Source organism: Adiantum capillus-veneris, chromosome 18 (assembly GCF_014529385.1).
Source record: "Adiantum capillus-veneris isolate H3 chromosome 18, ASM1452938v2, whole genome shotgun sequence".
In the NCBI taxonomy this organism is placed as follows: domain Eukaryota; kingdom Viridiplantae; phylum Streptophyta; class Polypodiopsida; order Polypodiales; family Pteridaceae; genus Adiantum; species Adiantum capillus-veneris.
Genome location: NC_140948.1, coordinates 128,202,404 through 128,219,660, shown reverse-complemented (window position 1 = coordinate 128,219,660; position 17,257 = coordinate 128,202,404). Strand labels below are relative to the sequence as shown.

Here is a 17,257-nt window from a genome sequence, read left to right as displayed (position 1 = left end):
TTGCTTGAGGACCCCACATTGGACTTGGAAGAGGCACTTACATTAGTCGTTCCCTTAGCATGCTCATTGTGTACTCATTGAAGCACCTCCTTGAGCTTGAGAGGCATCTCCTTCCAAATCATTGACCAATGCATCCACAAAAGCAGCTTTGTCTTCTCCCTCTGACCTTGCATCTGCATGCAATCTTCTAACAATCTCTACAACATCGGCTGGAGCCTCATCACATGGGCCTCCCACACCATGGCCAGCAATGCCCAAAATATGTGCACGGATACGCAAAGGACCACCGTCCCATGAATGAATGCCAATAATAATTACATTTGCAAGTCCATTTTCCTTTTGGGAGGCACTTCACTTGCTGCATATATTGCCACTTGGTTCGGCCCATTTGGATTCTGCGATGTGTCTTGGCTCTCGCTAGAAAACGTCATGCCACGTGATGGTTTAGGGCCCTTTAGGCTTTGTGGGCGCGGGAGAAGATGATGAAGGACCAAGGTGAGCAAGAGAGCAAGAGAGGGCTTCGTGTCAAATCTCTCCTACCCTAAGTCTCTGCAGTGCCTGCATACTGTATACAGAGCTCTGCAAACATAATACAGAGGAGCGAAAACTCTTCGCACGGCCAAGTAAGTGAGTTGGCAAATTTTTGGACCTTTTTTTTCTTGCGCTGCCTGGCCATACGAAATCCCTTTCCGTACTCCATTCGTACTCGTACCCGTACGGCAGTATGGCTGCTCAACCAGACACGTCCGAAAAAAACTATGCTTTGAAGGTAGCAATCCAAATGATGAGGAGTGTAGAAGAGCAACTTCTCTACCATCCAAGCCGAGCTTCGAGTGACTTCGGATGTAAGTGTGATGATGCCTGATCTCCCGCATCTCGCGGGTAAACTCTCCAAGAGAGTCCTAAGAATTGAAGTCCCACTCCAGTCTGTAGATCCAAGCAATGAACTTGTCCAAGAAGGGATCCAAGATCCTCTCCCTAAGTCCATGTAGATGCTCCTTTGTAAGCAAGCGATCTGACATGTCGAGGTCAAGTGGTAAGTGTTTGTCCACCAAAGATGGTGGTGTCTTCTCTGGGAATGTCGGAATCCCATATGCCATGAGCATGGCTATATCTCGTGTGAACTCCTCTGATGAGTGCATAGGTGTGTCCATAGCAAACCACAAGTCACCAGCCCTCTGGAGTGCGCAACCGCCGAATGATGGCTGGAATGAATGGATCTCCCAAGGATCGTACGCCCGTAGATGATCAAGCCGATGTCAAAGATACCGTGTACTGCAGCAGTCACCAAGAGACCGCACGGACCACCATCGGATGGTGTCCTGGCAGGAGGTAATTTCATCCTCCGTGAAAAACACACGCAACAGTGAGGTGATGAAAACGCTGCTGTCCAGCAATTTTCAGCGTGCTCGTCCGCTCCCGGCATGGTTCGGAGCGGTGCAGAGGGTGCGGGGAGGGTTTATCTCTCTGTGCACAGCCGTCGGAGGGCTGAAAACAGAGAGAAAAGCAGGTGTTTATGGCTGAAATCTGTAGCAGATGAAGAGGAACAAGACTGGCACCGGATGCCAAGCTGGTGGGGCAAAGATCTAAGTGGGCTCATGCTGCCGCTGCCCCCTCTGTTGAAAACGCAAGGTTATACACCAAAAACGCAAGTACTCCCCAAAATGCAAGGGGCAGCAAAAAACACAAGTGATCTGGAGGGGTTTTCTGTGATAAAAATGTCCAAAAATGGCTGGCGTTGGCAACCAGCAGGTGATTGCCAATGGAGGAAGCAAAAACGCAGGTGGAAATGGGGATTCCCGCGACAGAAACCTCTCCAGATGTGGTCGCTTGCCTGGCTTTTTGCTGATTGTTGGCTGACGTAAAAACGCTGGCTGACTCTTGTAGAAAACGCTGCTGATGTGATCGCTTGGGAAGAGGTACCTAATGCGAAGATGCGTCGAGCCTGAAGTTGCTGATACCATGTGAGTGTTGGTGTGTGGAAGCGTGAGAGAGGGGATGTAAGGTGCAGCGGAAGAGAATAAGGATTTGCTCGGATCTAGTACTCTGCGCACAAACACAAGGGACACTTTACTTCAGTTGAAAGAACTGAACTGAACTGAAAGAAAGAGACAAGAGAGAGAAAAAAGACGACACAGGGATGTTGGGTCCCAACCCTCCAGGGCCCCCTTGCTCTGTTGCCAGAGCAAGTACTTTCTTTATTCTTGCACAATGTTGATACACTGACTAAATGTTGAGATGCTCATGCGAAGGGGTACTGATGTTGTGGTACTTGATGACGACTATGCCGACGATGACAATGACGACGATGACGACTGTGGCGATGACGACGATGGTGTCGTCGTCAAGTCCGGGATTTGCTACGATGGCGACGAAGATGTCGTTGTCAAGATAGGGATCTGCGATGACGATGACGAAGGTGTCGTCGTCAAGATAGGGATTGTGATGACGATGACGATGACGATGTTGACGACGACATCAATGCTGAAAATTGAAAACGCTAGATATTCTGCTATGGATCTGCTACTGTGGTGGCACTACGGCTTGGATCTGCAACCGCCGAGTCACACTAATTTTGAAATGCAAAAACGGTGGCTGATCAAGCGGAATTCTGAAAACGCTAGGTTGATCTGGTACTAGATGGGGAATCTGGCGAGGATTTGCAACCAGAGGATGTGGGTTCTCGCGAGGCTAAGGCTGAAAACTGAAAAACGCCAAGCTGATCTGGGCCTTCTTCTTGAGAAAAACGCTAGGGCTCCTGCTGAGGTGCTGCCTGACTGCTGGGTGCCTGCCTCCTTGTGTCCTTGCTTCTTCTGCTTCTACTGAGTGCCCATGGGGTTTCTTTTTTAGGAATGATATGCTGGGTAGGGCAAGCTTCCCAACAAACTTACAAAAAGAATTCCAAAAGTCACTTTTAATAAAATGACTTATAAGAGGCGGTTAACGCAGTAAAATGCTTGCTTGATGCAATGACCGTTCTTGTGCAAGTGTGACCGGCTTGGGCATGCACGTCCTGCTAGAGGCTCACAAAAGGCCAGGCTCAGTCCTACGCTAAGATTGACGCTAGACTATGGTGGAAGCGTGTCTACGTGACGCAAGTGAAGTGCGCACGTGACGCGAGAGAGAGAGAGAGAGAGAGAGAGAGAGAGAGAGAGAGAGAGAGAGAGAGAGAGAGAGAGAGAGAGAGAGAGAGAGAGAGAGAGAGAGAGAGAGAGTGAGAGAGAGAGAGAGAGAGAGAGAGAGAGAGAGAGTCCACAAACCATAGTTACCCAGGACGGGATTTTGGAACGGGAAACGGGGAATGACAACGGGCATGAAACGCCATTCCCTGTTACGGATACTCATATTTCGAACACGGAACGGGAACGGGGAACAAAGACCTGAAAATGGCCATTCCCTGTAACTATGCTACAAACGCAACATATGGTAAAGAGGGGGCGATTACCATGAGCAGAAGACCCAATACAATCAATATGATCTCTGTGTGATGAGATGTGGAAGTCGCTACCCCCTTGACCCCATAAATAGGTGCCCAAGGGGAGGTAGGGCAAGGCTTGATAAAAATCCCCACGACCCAACAGAAAAATGATATATGGAAATATATGAGGGCGCCCGGACAAGGTGGGCGGCCGGTCCCCCAAACTCGGGCGGTCAGACCAGGTACAACCTAGACTTAAGGGTGGCCAGCCCGGAGATATACTAGCCATACAAGTATGCCCTAGACCTGTGAAGCAGCAGAGTGGTGTAAGTCTAACAAGAACCCACACACGAACCCACAGGTGCCACATCTTCTGTTAGTGTCATACATGAGAAAACTAATGTGCCCCAAGTTTCTAATGATCATCGAGTCTCTCATGAAGTGTTATGGTCATGTGTATGGTCAACTTATTGTGATCTTGTTTGATTTTGGCAGTATGCATGATGTGATTAGTGATTCTCTTGTGAAGAGCGCACGGTAAGAAGCTATTCTGGTGGATCCCATTGTGGTCTCTCCCTCTACAATGATTCTCATCTTTTGTTAGTGTCATACATGAGAAAACTAATGTGCCCCAAGTTTCTAATGATCATCTAGTCGAGTCTCTCATGAAGAGTTATGGTCATGTGAATGGTTAGCTTATTGTGATATTGTTTGATTTTGGCAGTATGCATGATGTGATTAGTGATTCTCTTGTGAAGAGTGCACGGTCAGAAGCTATTCTGGTGGATCACATTGTGGTCTCTCCTTCTGCACGGGCGAGGCGATTCCACCCAAAAGGTAATGAGTTACTTGTTGGGGTAAATGCCCAGACGTTATCTGTGAACCGTTTCCACCGTGTAGTTGTGATTGAGAGCTTCACAAATATGTTTTGTGTATATTTTTAGTCCACCATCTTGGGCCTGTACAGGCATTATACTTCATTTATTGGCTTTTAGGCCACTTGGACTATTTTTAAAGGTTTCATAGTGTCCATGTGGCCAAATGGCCCATTTTAATAAAAAGGGTCCCAAAAACCTCATCATTTGATTTTTAGGGACTTCAAGAAATTGCAGTCTCTTCTTGCAGCTAGCGCAAGCTCTCAACGCAGCCTCTCTTTGTCTCTCTGCACTCGACCTGCGTGCACACACTCCGCTGCCCAAACTCACTCAACCTGGGTTTGCAAACCTCCTATTTCAACTAGTATTAGAGCATCGTGCAAATTTCTTGCGAGGAGTTTGTCGCGAACAATTGTGTATTTCAGCCCTACACCCTCGAGAAGCGCTCTCATTTTAGGAAGTTTTTATTGCGGGAAGTTTCTGGCAAGCAAGTTCTCTCTCCGACTCTCTTACCAGAGTTCCTTTCTCTCACAGCAAGTGCATTTCAGAAATTGCACCTCTGACTATGCTTCACTCTCGGGTGGGAGCATGTTTCTTATGTAAGAGGCCTGTGGAAATTGCTGGAAATTTGTGAACAACGGGTGTTTTTGGTCCAATTATGGATAAGTTTTAGCATTTATAGGTCAATGAGACAACAATGAAAATTGGGCGTTTCGATGCACATACTTGTCCCAATGTATCAATTTGTGGATCGCACCTGGAAATTGTGATGCTTCTAAAAGTGTTGTATTACTTTTGTGGCACTTGTATCTACAAAAAGAATCAATGAAATTTCAAGAAATTATCAATTTTAGAAAAATTTAATTTTCTTTCTTTTGTGCACAAAAGTAATAATATGACCTTTTTCTCTTTGGACGTGAAAAATCTTTTCGAAATCAAGAGATTCGAAGACATTGAATTTGATTTATGCAAAGAGAGAATTTAAGACATTCTTTTCTTAAAAGATTGCGATGGTGCATTGCAAGATGCAAAGCATGTAGCTATGACAGATGAGGTGTGGCTTAATCTAAACAAGAAGGCTATTGCGTATGAAATTTTGATAGACCTTAAGGGGGACACTTCCTATGCTGTGTGGAAAAAGCTCAAGGCCACTTATGAAAATAGGAGGCTGATAAACTAGGTGCACTTGATGTGTATGTAATTGGATTCTGCAAAATCTGCAGCCGAGTACATTGATGCTTTTACAGGTATTCTTTCCGAGTTGTTGCAGGATTCTAGTTTGCCCCCTTTTGATGGTAAGTTAAAGGCCATTTCCTTGCTTATGTCCTTGCTTGATTCTTGGTGGTCTCATTGTTGATTGACCTAAACCTTACCTTTGATGGAGTAAGGGGTTCTATCCTCAATGTTGGTCAAAGGAGAAGGAACAAGAGCAAAGAAAGTCACTTGTTACGAATGTGGTCGGAAAGGCCATAAGAAGCCATATTGCAGGTACTTTAAGAAAGAGGAAGAAAGGAAAAAGAATGCGGGGAAGGAGAAGAAAAAGGATGAAAGACAAATGTATTTGATAGTTCCAAGAAGAAGGAGATGGTCAAATTTCAATGTAACCTCCAATGTTGTGATTGAGGGTCCCTAAAACCTCAAGAAAGCGTAGCCTCTTTGTGCAGCTAGCGCAACCTCTCAACACAGCCTCTCTCTCTCTCTCTCTCTCTCTCTCTCTCTCTCTCTCTCTCTCTCTCTCTCTCTCTCTCTCTCTCTCTGCACTCGACCTGCGCGCACACACTCCGCTGCCCAAACTCACCCAGCCTCGGTTTGCGAACCTCCTCTTTCATTACTCCCACGAGGTGTCCCCGTATAATACTAAGGGCCCTAGGTTGGTTAAGAGGAGCAACTTTCAATTATTCTAAGTCCAAACAATAGATTCAATGAAGTCGTGCCAATATCCACGACTTGTAAATAGGAACAGTAGAGTCTACATTGACATGTATCTTGGATAGAATCCTAGTATCTAGTCTGATTTTTTTAGTAGCCATTACAAAACCATTTATCTTTGCCAAATTGAAAATTTGAAAATTAGATGTATAGAAGCCGCGATGGATACAAGAGATGAAAAACCCGGAGTCTAACCTTTGGATGATTCTTCCCTTTCTGAAGTAAGTTTTAAAGAATGCCCTAACCAGATCGATTTATGTATTTCACGTAATGTGGTTGGCTACATGTTTTTCATAGCATCTTTTATGTAGAATGAAAAACTTGCAATCTAATTTTGGATGATTCTTCCCTTTTTGAAGTAAGTTTTAAAGAATGCCTTAACCAGATCGATTTATCTATTTCACGTAATTCGGTTTGTTATGTGTTTTTTATAGCTCCTTTATGTCGTGCTACAAAGGGATAGATTACCTAAAATCAATTGAATTCTTAAATTATGAAAGGAATTTTCACACGATAGTGTTGAATGGAGCGAATCATCCACTTGAGAAGAATCTGATGTCGCTTTTAAAGAATGCTTTGATACTAGTGTATCCTTTCTATACTTGAGCGTTTTTGGAGCATCGTAATCGTTGCACAGAATGGTTAAAACCTTAAATACCTTGGGATTGCTGGAGATGAATACTTCCCATACGTGTCCTCTAGGAGATTAGTATCTTATGAATGCCTAAAGAAGAGAATCAATACTTCCTCTTTTATGGAAAGGAGTCCCAAACGCTTCAAAGCTTTCCCTTGCTATATCGTCGTTATCATTGTTTTGGTAATGTTTTGCGACTAAAAAGCACGCATTGAGGTAAAATAATAGACAAAGAAGCACTATAGTAGGTGGAAGGGGCTTAGTTTAAAAAGCAAGCCGGTTAGTCTAGTATCAAGAGTGGATTCCTCTTCTTTTTTCCTTCTATCGAAACCGATGCGAGTATCTCTGGATTCTGATACACACACATATTCACCGTTTTATATCTATTCTTTGAGATACACACCCACCTTTTGTATATGTACCCCGCATGCTCGACACCCACCTTTTATAGCTCTAGTAATAGTAATGTTTTTGTTTAGTTAGTTTCTTTCTTTTTATCCAGACCTTGTATCAGATTCACCATGATGTAACTCTTTGTTCTTGTAGGCCTTTAGAAGACGTTAAAATAACATTTCATTTCATTTCATCTCTCTCTCTCTCTCTCTCTCTCTCTCTCTCTCTCTCTCTCTCTCATGGATCTCTCACTGTTTTTAGGGTTTCGCCACTTTTTCTTTGCTGTTTTTAGGGTTTCGAAATTGCCGTTTGGCTGTTTTTAAGGTTTCGTTACTGTTTTTTGGGTTTGAAACTGTTTTTTTTGTTGTTTTTTAGGGTTTCGTCACCGTTTCTTGCTGTTTTTTTGGGTTTCGCCATTGTTTTTTTGCTTGTTTTTAGGGTCTCAAATATGGGTTGCTGTTTTTTAAGGTTTCACAAGCGTTTTTTGCTTTTTTTCTCTTTGTTCTCGTAGGTCATTTTGGCCTTTAGAATACGTTAATATAACATTTCATCTCATTTCATCTCTCTCTCTCTCTCTCTCTCTCTCTCTCTCTCTCTCTCTCTCTCTCTCAGGGTCTCTCAATGTTTTTAGGGTTTCGCCACTTCTTCTTTGCTGTTTTTAGGGTTTCGAAAGTGCCTTTTGGCTGCTTTTTGGGTTTCGTCACTGTCTTTTTTATTGTTTTTAGGGTTGCAAAATTGTTTTTTGCTGTTTTTTAGGGTTTCGTCACTGTATTTTGCTGGTTTTTAGGGTTTCGTCAGCGTTTCTTGCTATTTTTTAGGGTTTCAAATGTGTGTTTTGCTGTTGTTTAAGGTTTCACAAGCGTTTTTTGCTTTTTGTTGTTGTTGATTTAGACTCTCTCTCTCTCTCTCTCTCTCTCAATCATGGGAAGCAGGAGGCTTGGAGAGGATGTGTTTGCAGGTTCAGTTCCACGATCCTCGGACAAAGTTATGGCTCTTTGATACCTTAGTAGCCTCAGCTATGTTGTATGGGGTGCAGACATGGGGACCTTCTGTAGGCCAGGATGGTTGGAGACGTATGGAGAGGCCCTTGGTATCTATGATCTCTCGTTTGATCAGAGCCAAGAACTAGACGGCCACGATTGAGGAGAGGGGCTACGCAGCATCGACGGAGACTACAGCAGAGGATTCGAGCCGTACTCTCTATATCCAGAGTGCAGATGAGGATGGATTCTAGTAGTAGTATCTAGTTCTTTTGTACCCAGACATGGTATTAGATTCACCGTTTTGTAACAGATTCGTCTCATAGGTCATTTTGGCCTTTTGAAGACGTTACTATAACATTTCATTTCATTACTTTTCTCTCTCGCGGAGGGGCTCATCAAAAGGTATCCTATATTAATTGGCAGAAGAACGTGGAATCAGTTGCTGAAAAGGGTTCTTTTAGCAGTAATGTACATTCATTGTAAGTCATGGTCTTGAGGCTAAGTTTTAGGGTGTCTACTTTATACAGGTGAAAAGTAGGTTTATGTGATATTGCATATTGAAAGATACATTTCTTGCTGTAAACTGCTGACAGTCCGAAGTCAATGCATATAGAATCAATCAGGGTGTTTTTACAAAGCAAAATGGAGGAGCAGTCATTGACATTTTCTTTTACTTGTCAGGAAAATGGATTGCTACATGTTCCAAAGTCGCAGGCACAGAACATGCAAGCACAAATGTTTTCAGATCCTAATATGGCCATGGACATGATGAAAAAGAATTTGTCCATGATCATTCCTCAGGCAGAGTTTTCCTTTCTCTATGTAGTGCTGGGGTGTAAGAATAGCCTTTATATCTTTGTCGCTCACATGTTTTGTGGTTCTGCTGCGACTTGCAGACTCTTACTTTTGCATGGGTAAACTTCTTCTTTTCCGGTTTCGTGGCAGGTACCTGATTGATCTTCAATAACTTGAGTTTTATGCTAACATAAGAGTTCGGATTCACTGACTCTTCTTTTTGATCAGCAAAGATTCCCTTCCCTTTAACTCAGCGCTTCAGGTCAATGCTGCAAAATGGTATAGATTTGAGCTCTGTAGATGTAAGCTATGTCAGCAGCCGTTCTTGGTAAGCAAAGGCATTTTGCTTGTTTTTGAGTGGCATGAAAGCTTCACAATGTGCAGTTTATAAGGTTATGTTTTGGATTATTTCAGGTACTTTTTGAATTTGTTTGGATTAAGGGGATTTTTTAGCTTGATTCTGGGTGAAGAAAATGGTATGTGATACACAACACATTTTACGTCTGCTTTCCATGTGTGCCCCTGGTTATCTGACTTAGCAATGCTTGTCTCGTCTTTGCAGCCACAGATGACACACAGAAAATGATGCAGATGGGAGGTCAAATGGGTGGATTTGGTGTTGATCCTTCCAAGGTAAGAAGTATCATATTTCCTCATAGAAAGCGGGTCACATAAAGTTTTTTCATGAAACTTCGGTAAAAGGTAGCAGAAATATAAGCCATGCAATATTTGGAGAGCAAAGACTACCCATCACCCTCGACACTTGAGTGGCATGTTTTCATCATGGCCGCACATTTAAGTTTTGATACCGAAATGATGCAGCAAATCTTGAGAAACAAAGTAGGTCTACGTCCTCAAGAGCTTTTAGTGGTTGCTTAAAGAAGGATTTCCTCATTTATTATAGTTCTACTAACCTTTTAATGCTGATCACTCCGTTTCAGAGATTTTAATGGAGAGCAATAAAAAGGTCTGGTTAGAAGTGTGGGTTTTGTGTAGCTTCTCTAGAGACTCCCACTGATTAACATCCATTTGGTGTCTTTAATAACCTAGCAATTCACGCCAGACTGTAGTACAACGTTGGGGTAGGTCTCTCCTTCCTAGATCTTTCAACCCATGCATCAGGATAGGGGAGCTGTTACCGGCCTTCATGGAATATTAGTGTGGCTAGCACATTCAAGGTTCAAGTGTTTGCATCTGTTGTATCATACATTTTGAATTGCAGTTGAAGTTACTTCTAGTCGATGCTTCTAATGGCTTTACTTTATGGTGGCTTAGACCCTCACAGCAGAGAAAGATGGGCTCGAACTTATTCAGCATGATTGGGCTCTACCCAAGCTAGAACAGCAGGCTGAGTCTGTACTGAGGCAGATACTGTCAAGATAAGTCTGCAGCTACATGGCTTGAAGTCAGCGTGGTAGAAAGAGGATGCTTACAGAGATGGTATTTCCAAAGTGATCTCTTATATAGGAATTTTGTCCACTGTATTTTGTGTTTTGTACTTCGGAACCTTAAGGAGACTGTGGGGATGACAACAAAGTGAGCATGTCCCCTAAAAGCAAAGGTTATGGGACCGTTACTCTCGTCTTGTCATTCATTGAATTATAGTGATTGGGACATCACATGAAATTGCGCACAATTTTAGGCTTATTAATTATAGATCATCAATCTTGCAAATGCGAATCAAGGTCTGAGCATGCTAGCCCTTGCTTGAGCATGTTTTCTTGCTACCAAGAAGACTTATGGTGTTTTTGTGAACTAACCTTGGATTGACATACTCATGGGAAGTACACTGTTTAGGATGTCTTGTAAACTGTACAATTGTGACGATCTCTTGAAACACCTTCATGGAACTTTTTGCTTTTATTTGTGGTGATCTTGCCACAGGGACCAAAAGTGTCTAGTCAATTCTGAATGATTGTGAGTGTTCGTGTATATTTGGTGTGCGGATGTGGTGTCCGTCGACACGGAGGTGTGGGCTGGTGGGGTGCTTGTTTGTCCTTGTGAGTTTGGGTTCTTCTCTCCCTGTACGAGGAGCGCAAGTCTGTGGGATCGAGTGAAGGGGCCTGACAGCCTCAGGGCGTGCTACAGTATTTCTGCTTTGCCTCTCCACTGTTTGCAGTTTGTTGTGCCCTTCCTTGTTGCAAGCTCCGAATTATTTTCCTTTGTTAGTGGTTGCATTCCCTCAACAGTGGGATTTTCTATGATTCTAGCTTTTTGTTTTGTTTATTGTTTATTTGTTCTCTCTATTTGGGGGTGGGGTGACCAAATTATCCCGGGTATTCAGTTACCGATTTCCTCTTTGCATGGCTCCACGATTCCCTCCTTTGTTCTCTTACTTGAGCTATTGGACTGTCCTATATGGGTCTTCCTCGTGGGTGGGTTGTCAGAGGCTTGGACTTTCCAAGCAAGAAATCAATAGCAACGCACAAGCAAATTTTGCACCCCAAATTCTGGCGCCCCTTTTGGTAATTCTTCATCAGTGCTTCGCAAAGGTAAAACGCCCCAAGGGTCCAACTCGAGACTTTGCGTCCATATGCTCTCCAAAGAGTGGCCCATGGGTGATGTCTAAAGGCAGAGCCCCAAGAGTACTTTCTCTAAAAACATTGAGCACCAAAAGCATATGCTACCAAAAGCTTGGTGTAATATTGCCAAAATCTGTTAGTGCAATTTGTAGAAATCCGTACAGCAATGTGACATTCGCATGTCGACCATTTTTATGGAGATTTTAGTCAAAGCTATAAGCTTTTGAGTTTTAGGGTTTAGGTCCTTGGGTTGGTGCTCCATAAGTTCTTCAAGTTGGTAAGGCTTTAGGTTTTCAAATCCTAACCCTTAGGCCTCTCAACCACATCTTTAGCGTTCAAATCTTATGTGTTGAACTCAACCCCTTCTCCTCTCGGCCAATCCTTCCAGTTGGGCGCACCACGTTACAAACTTATTATGTTATCCCTTGAAATAATTGTAATAGCCCTTGTCTATGCTTGCAAAATAGCCAAAGTATATAAATTTTCTTCAGTAGGCTCTAGCTTTATGTAGCCATGCATGAGACTCCACAAATCTAGCATACCTACGAGGACATCCATCATTGATAAATCACGTTAATGTCAAGGGTCTCATATACAAATCATGATCATTGGAACATATTTAGCAATCATATCCAGATCGGGTTGATCTTTTCATGGATGCCTTCATCTACTAAATCTCGTTAATACTATGAGATTCATATCCTTTTCTTTTAACATTTGAAGCAAACCATGTTTGTGACCATCCCTACAAGACAATACATTCACAAAGCATGGAATTCATACAAAATCACAAACTTAGTTCACACTGAACACTGTGTTTGAATCATTTAGTATAGAATTGTTGATACCCCTTGATCCTTGTGTCTCATGAATTTAATGCATTTCTAGTTAGTCATGGAATAAAACACCAATGTACAGAGTCATATACACTTCAACAAAATGGTGTTGCTGAGAGGAAAAATAGGTCACTTACGAAAATGGCACGATGTATGGTCAAAAATCAAGCTTTGTCGCATTTGTTTTGGCTTGAGGCCATCATGTGTGCCACTTATGTACTTAACATGTGTCCTACAAAAGCTTTGCAGTCTATGACTTCATATGAAGCCTGGCATGATAGAAAGCCTTCTATTGAGCACGTGTGTGTTTTTGTCTGTTTGGCATATGCTTTGGTGTCACAAACATAGCGCAAAAAATTGGATGGTAATGCTATCAAATATATTTTTGTTGGCTATGGTGATGAAAGCAAAGGTTACAGGTTGTACCATCCGCAAATAAAGCGTATCTTGGTTTTATAGGATGTTGCGTTTGTGGAAGATTGTATGTAGTCCTTGCTATCATGTACTAGAGACAGCAATGTAAGCTCACATGACATTTATGACAGTTTGTTGCCTCTTTTGAGTGGTGGAAGTTCGAATGTAAATTCAAATGAGACAAATGCACAACCTATGTGGGTTTCAAAAAATGTTACAAATCAGCCTATTACTGATGTAGATGCACATGATGTACTTGATGAGGAAAGAGCTGAGAACGAGTAGGCTAGAGATATGCCAAAATGGCTGGTGCATACTTTGCGTGACAATAAATTGGATGCACCTTTATCTACTCGTATTCGTTCAGGTTCTTGCCATGCATCTTATGCATCGGCGGATTGTTATGCTTTGGCTCTGTCTAGCTTATGTGATGTTGAGGAACCTTTGTCCTTTTGATGAAGCACATATTCAAAAAATTGGATGGCTGTGCTCTCATGGAGGTGTGTGCCTATAGAGCCAATTGCATTGTGAAGCCATTGGTGTAACAAGGAGGCAATGAGGGCTCGCCTCCATGGGTTGTTCTGCAAGGTGAAGCCTCCAATGTACGTTGTTTGCCAAGCTGGCCATGGTTTTGGCGCTCATGCCGATGTAATGGTCTTTTTTTGATGGAGTGAAGCCTACATTGCCTGGTTTTGGTGTTGATTCTCGCCTTTCCCCCTTCTCTTTCTCCCGTTCTTGTTTGGTGTTTATGGTGTCAAACTATGTGGAGGTGTGTGCATACCCAAACCAACGGTTCTCGTGTGTGGAGAGAGTGAGTTAGAGTGTTGTTGTGTGTGTTGAGAGGGTCGAAATGGGAAACGGTGGAATGTGAGTGCAGTGTGGTATTCTATTGGACGTGTGCACGTTGGGTTATGTGCAAACGGTGGTTTGCCGGTGTGAGTGTGTTACTCAAAGGTGTTTTCTAACAGGATAGGGGTGCTGTGAATACCTTGGGCTATAGAGATGCATTTTTGTGTGTGCTAGGTGAGTTCCCCATTCCCCCTCTCCATCTTCTAGTGCCCCCATGGAGGAGCATCTGAGTGCTTCTATTTGAAGTTGAAGCATTGGGTTTGGCAATGCCAAAAGTGTGAGTTTTAAAGAGCAGGTGCTACTAGAGAGGATGTGGTCTGGTTTTTCATATTCACTGGGGTTGAAGATGTAAAAACCTGACTCCAAGAATATGGTTTGTTTTTGCTGGAGAGCAGTGTCTCAAGGGAGGAAGGTGCAATGCAAGTGTTTCCACTCCTAGTCCGTGGAATAGCAAGGAGATGGTACGATGGTCTATGCAAAGAGGAGAAAACAGATTGTGAATCCTTGGAAATAGATTTTTGAAGTAGGTTTGTTGCGGATGTGCAGTTGGATGAAGTGAAGAGAAAGATAGATGGATTAAAGCAAATCTTGGAGTGTGATTTACAAGCTTTTGAGTGGGAGTTTGAAGCCCTTTGGGGACGGCCAGTCAAGGTAACTACTGCTGAGAATGTTGGTTTTCTTAAGTTGAGAAAATTCATGGATTGCTTCATGAAGAGATGCGAGACAAAGTAGAGATAGATGGACCTGTGTCCTATGAAGAAGCGGTGGCTCTAGCAAGAGGGCGGACAAAGAAGATACTGAAGAAGCTCCAAGCTATGTAGATTGGTGGAGTCAGCTGATGCCAAACTAGGTTGATGTGATGGTAGTCCAGCCAATGTTGGTGCACAGGGAAACGCCGATGCGAGAGGAACCAAGGGTCCTATGGTTACAAAGGGATAGAGAGGTTTTGATGCCAAGGATGCCAGTTAGAGCGGATCCAATTGTGGAAGAAGTGCCAATGGTTCTAGATCGAGCAAGAGATGTGCTACCAAATCAAGGTATGGTTGATCAAGCTCCATTGAAGTGTGTTGGAGATCAAAAGGTGCAATTTACAAATGAGGTCAAAGCAATGAAGTTAGAGGATATTATAGATCTCAAGACAAAAGAGGAGATTAAGCCAAGCGAGAACAATTCTATGGATGTAGATACAAGCTGGGAAACTAAGTCGTCTCTATCAAGGTATGAGGAATTTGATCTCTTGCATGTGGGTAGAGATGCGATAAATGTAAGGAGCAAGGTGAAGTGCAAGCCGATATTCTTGATGGAGACTAAGTGGAGGAACCCATGCCTACATGTAATAACATGTAGATAAAGATGGTGTGTGGTGCCATGCTAGTGAAAGTTGCAATGGAGGGTGCTATGGTGGTGCAACAGGTACAGAGTTTTGCCAGGAAGGACAAGGCAGATTTCCTATGGAAAGAAGACCATAATGATGATGTATGGGGTGAGTTCTTTTAGTCTTTGGTGGAGCATGATGTAGCAGTGGAACAGGTGGTTGAAGAGTAGGCAATTGAATCTCACAAGCAAGTGGTGCTGGTAGTCCTTGATGGACCTATTGATGAAGAAGGGCCTGGTGATGCTGGGATTGAGTGCATTGCAAGTGTGAGGCAAGCATGGAACCAAAGGTGAAAGAGTATTCACTGCAGCAAGTATGCTCTATGGTAAGTAAAGGGAAATCCTAGATTGGGTCCAAGCTTTCCAAGGAGGCATGGGAGTCATGGTTGAAAAGGATGTAGGTAAGTACATCTGTGCAATGGGCTATCAAGCAGAGATAGGGTTTTCTTGAGGAGGATCTCACTTTACTTTGGTTGGGAGGGTGGGTCAAGTATGTGCCGTGAGATTGATGGTGTGCTTGATGATGCTTGGCTGGAGGTGAGCAGTATGCCAATGGATGCTTGGAGCGGTGAGGGTATTCCATGGACAACTTGTGTAGCGATGGGTAGCAGAGGTTAGGTTTTGTATATATGGTAGTAGGTTGTGGGTGTATAGAGTGTTCAAGTGTGATGTGGCATTTTTTTTTAGTTCAATAAGCCTATGTGTGGTTGAACATAAATGTTCAACTAGGGGGTGGGCAATGATGGTGCAACCAAGGTTGGTCGGTGCTTAGAGCAAGCACAAGCATGGGTATGTATGTTGACAGGTGCATGGCTGTATGCTAAAGAAAATGTGGAAGCCCTAGGCAGGTAAGTGATAGCGGGCATGTAGGTTCAATGTAGTTTTCTAGGCCAAGAGAGCTCCAAAATGGACCAATTGGGTTGGTAGGTCTAGCCGTCCAAAGGACTGAGTTGATGCTTCGGGATGTGGCAAGTGGTTTATGAGCTTGTCTAGATGGCTCCTCAAACGAAGCTATAGGGTGGAAGTTATGGTGGTTCAAAGTTAGAAGGTTTTGCAAATTTTTGACGAACAGGTTGGCCAAATCTGATGTGAGTGGATAGACGTAAAGTGCTTGTGTTGTGGAGCTTACGAGTCCTTTTGGCTTTTCGATAGGAGTCACGAAGGCCGAGATACAAGTAGTTGAAGTCGACGGCATTTGCCAGCCGACATGAGGTGACATATGATATTTTTATATTTTTACGACCTTGGTTTACGAGCACAATGAAGTTCAAATGTAAAGGGGGCTGTGCGAAAGGGATTCGGAAATTGAAACTTTTACAGGGGAGTTACGACTCGACCGTCGGCTCATAGAGAACCAATTGGAAAAGACTGGAAGTGGATGGGTTTTTGTTGAGTTTTTGTTGATGATCTTGGGAGCATTGGAGGATGGCCACCCCAAGGGTGCCATGTGGCACCTCAAAGAACCCATATGCAACTGTGCAGTATGAGAGTCAAGGGTATTTATGCCGTGTGGTGGCCCATTGGGGGTGTATCAAAGGAGTTAGGGTCTCCTTGTGTGGTTGGCCATGGCAGATTGAGTGCCGATGGTGTTGGGCTTTGCTTGTGGCGTATCTACTAGGAGGTGCTCAACCGGTTTTGGTGCACGGTGGTGGTGTGGCACCCTTGGACGACAACAATGGAAATTGATGATGTGGCATCCCAATAGCAGGTGGGTTCACATGTCTTAATAGGGCCCTTTTAAATTGAAGACAAGGAGGCACTAGTACCCCCCCTTCTCCGAAGGGAGAGTGTGTGGAGTGAGAGAATTACAAGTCAACCAAAGGGTTTCAAACTCGCCCAAGCTACTAAATGGAGCATGTGCAAGGACCAATGGAAATGGAGATTCTAAAAATGATCGATGGGGCATATAAAACCAATTTTTTCTTTTTGAAGGGTCCTTCTTAGACCAAAGAGGGTCTAAGGTGTGTGCCTGCGGAACCAAGTGCATTGTGGAGCCATTGGTGTAGCGGGGAGGCAACGAGGGCTTGCCCCCATGGGTTTTTTTGCAAGGTGAAGCCTTGAATGTGTGTTGTTTGCCGAGAGGCCATGGGTTTGGTGCTCGTGTGGTCTTTGTTTGATGGAGTGAAGCCTAAATTGCCCCGTTTTGGTGCTAATTCTTCCCTTCTCCCCTTCTCTTTCTCCCGCTCTCGTCTTGTTTCTGCGGTGGGGGCTATGTGGAGGTGTGTGCCCACCCAA

General features: G+C 43.6%; 1 protein-coding gene across 1 annotated transcript in view; it reads left to right on the top strand.

The window, feature by feature from the left end:
* LOC147436386 (ER membrane protein complex subunit-like protein (Protein of unknown function DUF106, transmembrane)) overlaps nucleotides 1-10,707 on the top strand; it is a 77,878-nt gene extending 67,171 nt beyond the window's left edge. Inside the window, exons 3-8 of the mRNA XM_086489296.1 lie at nucleotides 8,914-9,033; nucleotides 9,129-9,177; nucleotides 9,256-9,355; nucleotides 9,442-9,503; nucleotides 9,590-9,660; nucleotides 10,303-10,707. Of these exons, the coding sequence (XP_086345422.1) occupies nucleotides 8,914-9,033; nucleotides 9,129-9,177; nucleotides 9,256-9,355; nucleotides 9,442-9,503; nucleotides 9,590-9,660; nucleotides 10,303-10,410 (510 nt within the window). The 3' untranslated portion in view covers nucleotides 10,411-10,707. The remainder of the gene's footprint in view (nucleotides 1-8,913; nucleotides 9,034-9,128; nucleotides 9,178-9,255; nucleotides 9,356-9,441; nucleotides 9,504-9,589; nucleotides 9,661-10,302) is intronic.
* The last annotated feature ends 6,550 nt before the right edge of the window (nucleotides 10,708-17,257 follow it).